This window comes from Plasmodium gaboni, chromosome 12, assembly GCF_001602025.1.
Source record: "Plasmodium gaboni strain SY75 chromosome 12, whole genome shotgun sequence".
In the NCBI taxonomy this organism is placed as follows: Eukaryota; Apicomplexa; class Aconoidasida; order Haemosporida; family Plasmodiidae; genus Plasmodium; species Plasmodium gaboni.
The window spans coordinates 1,628,862-1,630,482 of NC_031492.1; the positions used below are offsets into that span (position 1 = coordinate 1,628,862).

The 1,621-nt window shown below is 26.6% G+C and overlaps 1 protein-coding gene across 1 annotated transcript; it reads left to right on the top strand.

Annotated features, from left to right (window-relative positions):
- Positions 1 to 460: 460 nt before the first annotated feature.
- PGSY75_1246200 (actin I) lies at positions 461 to 1,591 on the top strand (the record flags this gene model as incomplete). The annotated part of the gene is made up of 1 exon (XM_018787016.1): positions 461 to 1,591. One exon carries the CDS (start codon positions 461 to 463, stop codon positions 1,589 to 1,591), a length of 1,131 nt encoding a protein of 376 aa, XP_018640881.1.
- Positions 1,592 to 1,621: the final 30 nt, after the last annotated feature.

The window sequence follows — 1,621 nt, forward strand, 5'->3', positions numbered from 1 at the left end:
AAATTTATTCAAAGATAACTGTTTCTTTTTTGATAATATATTTTATATATATAAAATAAAAAAAATTTTATGGAATAAATACATAAGTATATTATACATATATAAATACTATACATATATATATATATTTATATAAATATTTTTTTTTTTTTTTTTTTTTTTTTTTTTTTATTTATTAAATTTTAATTTTTATAAAAATTGCTTTTACAACATATAATAAATTTTATTGAGTATTAATAAAAGAGATAAAAAAAAAAATATATATATATATATATATATATATAAATATATATTTATAATAATAATTATTTGTTAAATTCACACACGTATATATATTTATATACCATTTGGTGATTAGTTTTTACTGACAATATTCTCTTTATATAAAAATTATATATATTTAATATATATATATATATATTAAAATTCGAAAAATTGTACTATTTATATATCTGTAAAAATGGGAGAAGAAGATGTTCAAGCTTTAGTTGTTGACAACGGATCAGGTAATGTAAAAGCAGGAGTTGCAGGAGATGATGCACCTCGTTCCGTTTTTCCAAGTATTGTAGGAAGACCAAAGAATCCAGGAATTATGGTTGGTATGGAAGAAAAGGATGCATTTGTTGGTGATGAAGCACAAACAAAGAGAGGTATATTAACATTAAAGTACCCAATAGAACATGGTATTGTTACAAATTGGGATGATATGGAAAAAATATGGCATCACACTTTTTACAATGAATTAAGAGCTGCTCCAGAAGAACACCCAGTGTTATTAACAGAAGCTCCATTAAATCCAAAAGGAAATCGTGAGAGGATGACACAAATTATGTTTGAATCATTTAATGTACCAGCTATGTATGTTGCTATTCAAGCTGTTTTATCCTTATATTCTTCTGGTCGTACCACTGGTATTGTGTTAGATAGTGGAGATGGTGTATCTCATACTGTTCCAATTTATGAAGGTTATGCCTTACCACATGCAATTATGAGATTAGATTTAGCTGGTAGAGATTTAACTGAATATTTAATGAAAATTCTTCACGAAAGAGGTTATGGATTTTCTACTTCAGCAGAAAAAGAAATTGTTAGAGATATTAAAGAGAAATTATGTTATATTGCATTAAATTTTGATGAAGAAATGAAAACATCTGAACAAAGCAGTGATATTGAAAAATCATATGAATTACCAGATGGAAATATTATCACTGTAGGTAATGAAAGATTTAGATGCCCAGAAGCTTTATTCCAACCATCCTTCTTAGGTAAAGAAGCTGCAGGAATCCACACTACTACATTCAACTCAATTAAAAAATGTGATGTGGATATTCGTAAAGATCTTTATGGAAATATAGTTTTATCTGGAGGTACTACTATGTATGAAGGTATTGGAGAAAGATTAACTAGAGATATTACAACCCTTGCACCATCAACCATGAAAATTAAAGTTGTTGCACCACCAGAGAGAAAATACTCAGTCTGGATTGGAGGTTCTATTTTATCATCTCTTTCCACCTTTCAACAAATGTGGATCACAAAAGAGGAATATGATGAATCAGGACCAAGTATTGTCCACAGAAAATGTTTCTAAATTAAATATTAAAAAAAAAAAAAGAAAAAA